Raw genomic sequence first — 4,682 nt, 5'->3', positions numbered from 1 at the left:
ACAGTTTTATTTAATTTTAGGAAATTCGGCAAAAAATCGGATGAGATCTTTACGAATTCCTAAAAATTTCTCTACAATTTAGAATACGCAACACCGTGAGCAAAAAAAGAAAATTATCAAAAATCAACCTGAATTTTTTAACCACTTCAAACTGCATACTTGAATTCTGATTAAAAAGTTTGAAATTTTGATGAAAATTTGCTAACTTTTCCTTACTTTTATCCACAATTTGATATTTTTATTTACATTGTTTTTGTTATGTATATTTTTAAAAAAACTTTACCACGAAAAACATTTTTGATATCGAAGCAAAATCAATGCAAAATACTACTTAAATGACTGCATGTTCGTTCTCATTTCTGTAGTTTCATTAGAAACATTGCAAGCAGATGCAACTCAAAGTATTTTAGAAAATCTTACTTCAAAAAATATTTCAAGACCTGCGGGGAACCGAATAAATATTTGTCTCGCCTAACAAATGAATTTTGCATATCATTCTCTAGCTAAGCGCCTGCAAGTAGGCAATATCAAAAATAAAGCGAATGAAAATTGCATTTTAAATCGAAAACGAAACACATCACATACTTCTGGGCGTGCAAGCATGCCATACTATTCCCTCACTAAGCTTAAAAGCATGCTTCATATGTTATGCGTTAGCATTTTAATTATTTAACACTGTTTGAAAAGAAATCGCCAAAGCGAAATGTTGGCTCTTGACGCGAAAGGGTTGCGGGAAACAAATATGTAGCTCAAATTTCACACGAGTAAAAAATAAAAAGTGTGTAGCTACTTTTACTGTATATTGACATGTCAAAACTGGCTGCAGCCACCACCACTTCTCTGTATATCGTAATAAAATATTTAATTGGAAACCTGTCAATGCTGTCGATTGAATACGCGCATCTCGTCCTTTTTTCGTGCGACGTTTTTCTATAAAGCCATCACACCTATGATATGCCAGTGCTCATTCAACGCTAAGGCGTATTGCATACTTGCAGGCGCTAATTAGTTAACATTTCCGTTTAATTGAGTAGCTGAGTAGCAGCTATGTATAGGTGGCGAAAAGAGCGCAAATATAATGTGAGTAATGCTGGCTGGGTGGGCCAAGTGGCAGAGTTATTGAGCTGTTTGTCAAATGATTTCGAGCGTTGAATGCCTACGATTGATTTGCGTTCGAGCGTAAGTGTTAAAATTGACACCTATCGCAATTGAGCATTTGCCTTCAGGTAACCAACGAATGGAGTTGAAGATAAGCACTTGGAGTAGATACTTATTAGGGATGGGTTGATTGTGATTGCGCATGAAAGCAGTAATTCTAATTAATTTACAGAAATACTTATGGGAGATAATTAATATTTTGCACACTCAATAGCCCAAAAGTAACTGCTTTATTCCCACGCCAATGGCAAAAATGATTTAACTACTGCGCCTAAAAGTATGCCGAAAAACTTGGCTTTAAGAGCTTAACCGCTCTATTCTAACAAAGTCACAAAGCTCAAGGCATCGCCATTGTGATTTCTACTATGAAACTAAATAAATGGACCAAAATTTACAAAAAAATTATTTTCCAACGGTTTTTATTTTTTGTGTAGCGGCATACTTTGAGGCGCACTAGAAAGCTCAATAGAGATGGCCTGAATTTTGTAACTTTGTTAGAAAAGGGCTGCTCATAATGACGATTCCCAATGATGTTGCTATGACTTATTGGGTTTATTGACAACGAAGAAACAATGCTTATATTTGGCGTTATAGTTTTAGGCGCAGTGGTTAAAGAAATTGGCATGCGATGAGTTCTGTCATTGCCATGGAGATGGGTAGGTAAATTTCAGGTAAAAAATGGCTGCTTAAAATTGCCAAGAATAACCACAGCAGAACTTTTAAATCGCATAGTCAATTTTAAGATTTCATATTACGGCAGAAGAAAATCAATAGTGTACAAGGAAAGCATAGAAACTGCTGGCTAGACAGCGAATAGCTAAAAGAAATGCACACGCACTCGTATGTAAATAGCAAAAAGGAAACTACTCTATATAAAATGCAGAAAGAAAGTGAAAGAAGGATTGTGAATTCGTTGAAATACCTTTCTCCTTAAGACGATTTAGGTACTCGGAAAATCAGTAAAAAATACAATACGTGCAAAAACGTTTAGCATCAGCAGTATTTTAAATCCGATGCGCCTAAAATCTTTTCTTTCGTTCATGTTTAAACTCTCTCTAACCGCCTTAAGTATGGAAAAGATATAACTAAAAACATAAGTGAACATATAATTATTTTTTTTGTTAAATGTATGTAAGTACAAAATGTCAACAACAACTTAAAATATTTTTTACCTCAGACTCTCTCCCTACTTTATACAATATGCCACCTGCGACGTCTGACTCTTAATCCAACGTATATACGATGCCACCTTCGTATTCACCGAAGGCCGTCGTGTTGCACACCCGTATCCATAACTAACAATGCCCACCACAAAGAGACGCCCGCCCTCGCGCAAATATAACCCACCGCCCGAGTCATATTGGCAAGTGTCCCGTCCTGGTGTAAAGGTGCAGAATGTTGCAGGCGGCACTGCGCCCAGCGCGCTGCGACACTCATCAACGTCGAGCACATCTAGCAGTGCGGTGCGCAGAAGCGGCGATTGAGGACCACCAAATGAAATGCTGCCCCAGCCGGCGGTCTCCACGCGCTGACCTGCTATTGGCGGCTTGCGGCCATCCTCTCCATCGGCGAACGAGCGAAATGGCAGGCAGGCGGGAGCGACGCCTCGATTCCACTCGATCGTTTGACGCGTGCGCAGAAGTGCAATGTCATTGCGCACCTGAGTGCCGGTTGCGCGAAAGTTTTCATGCAAAATGATCGCAGCGATGTCGTAGTAGCGAGTGTAGACCGATTCGTACACTGAAAGATATGATATTAGGCGAAAAAGCGATTACTTAAGTATGAAAAAGCTATTTACAGTACCAGTTGAGAGATCGTGCTCGCCTACAACCACCTGAAGCAGCTCTGAGCGATTTGTGGCGGCTGATATGAAGCAATGTGCAGCGGACAGCAAGAATTGGTGATGTACTGAAATTTGAGTAAAATCTCATTAGGTTAACTTATTCTAGGGTGTTATATTTTACAAAACTTACTGATCACCGCACCGCAGAAAATCTTCGCGTACTTCACCGTCAGCACACCCGCCATGGATGCGAACTCATGAACGCCGGCAACACTGGACGCACTAACCACTTTCAACGAGTATGTGCTCCAACCGCAATCGCACTGTGACTCTACCGCCTCGACTAAACACGAAAACCGTCCATTACCCGCGCCAGCTGGATATCCATCATAGTGCGATACGATGCGCGAGTCCCGTCGCTCCAAAGTGCCTATCAATTTGGCTGTCGATTTGAGATCGTCTGCCGAGGCATTTCTTACCTTTGCAGTTTCAGCGGATGTTGCTGTAGTTGGCAGCAACGAACGAGAGTTTTCAATGCCATTGACAGCGAGCCACGGTTGCAGAGAGACTGACGACGAGTCCGCGTTAACTGCTGGCTTCGCCACTCTGCGCTTCGATTCGGCCACTTTGCGAAGATTGCATTTGCGTTTCTTGTTCTTTCTCGACTTTCCAGCAGATGGCGCTATTAGGACGCTGGTCTTTATTCCGTTGGTAAATAGAGCAACCAAATAAGCGAAGGCGTTGCTGATGTCCACCTGCGTTGTCGCTGACGAGGAGGTTGGAAGTAGATTTGTAGTGGAGTAATGAGCTGTGGTCGTGTTTGCAGGCTCATCAGTTTTGATGTTGTTAGTCATATTAAACCTCGTTGCCACATCCGCTGCTGTGGTTGGTACACCTGCGTCCTGCATGCCTAGTTTGGTGGCACCTTTCACACCAGCGTCGAATTGCCGCCGAGGCGGACGCATTGAAATATATGAAATCACAGCACGGTTGAGAAAGCTTTTTCTCTCCATGCTGCCGCTGCCACAAAAATATTCAGAGCCGGATAAAAGTTCACTTCCTTCACGGTTGAAGTAGAAAATCTCATCATAACAACGCTCAGTCAACTGTGCTGTGGACACAGCAGGAGACTATTCATAAAATAAAGTAAAGAAAAAAATAGAAGCCAAAACGCAGGAGAATGAAAATGGTGGTGAATGAGTGTGTGCTGAAAAAATTTATTTATGGAAGAAAACAAAATCATATAAAAATATTTAACTTGCTGCTTAAGAGCGTGAAAGGATACATAAAAATAAAAAAAATAATACGCGCACATCGCTTTGAATTTGAAAAAAATTTACTTTTTCATAGTTAATTTGAATGAACAGTCAACAAAGTGAGATTATAGCACTAGAAGCGTTGTCTAGCGCTGGTCAGTGGGATTATTTTAGTAGGTGCGCCTGTGGCGGAAGTTGTCAGGACTCTGGTTGAGTAGTTTGTTTTTACTGTTAACGCTCGTTGAAATAAATTTTTTGAGCAAATATTAGCGCTGACTAGACTTAAGTTTATTGAGCGAAGTCTACTGGAAAATATTTGATCTTTAAATTGGCAATGAAGCTAAATGAAAACTCTTAACTTTGGAAAATTTCCCAGTTTAGTGGATTTATAAAACTGTTAAGCTCTAAGCGTGCGGTTTATTATTAATTTTAATTTAAATTACACTCATACATTCTTTAAATCACACATTTTTTTCACTGTCCTC

At 40.1% G+C, this 4,682-nt stretch overlaps 1 protein-coding gene across 1 annotated transcript; it reads right to left on the bottom strand.

Moving 5' to 3' along the window:
* Positions 1–2,344: 2,344 nt before the first annotated feature.
* On the bottom strand, positions 2,345–4,071 carry LOC108378452 (uncharacterized; the record flags this gene model as incomplete). Its single annotated transcript, XM_017634751.1, has 3 exons — positions 2,345–2,898; positions 2,962–3,066; positions 3,132–4,071. Coding segments are annotated over 3 exons (1,599 nt in total), but the record flags the coding sequence as incomplete, so codon positions are not given.
* Positions 4,072–4,682: the final 611 nt, after the last annotated feature.

The sequence above is a fragment of the Rhagoletis zephyria genome, unplaced genomic scaffold (assembly GCF_001687245.7).
Source record: "Rhagoletis zephyria isolate East Lansing unplaced genomic scaffold, Rhagoletis_zephyria_1.1 Rzeph_scaffold_14128, whole genome shotgun sequence".
Taxonomy (NCBI): Eukaryota; Metazoa; Arthropoda; class Insecta; order Diptera; family Tephritidae; genus Rhagoletis; species Rhagoletis zephyria.
The sequence above is the reverse complement of the archived record's forward strand: the minus strand, read 5'-3'. Positions and strand labels throughout refer to the sequence as shown.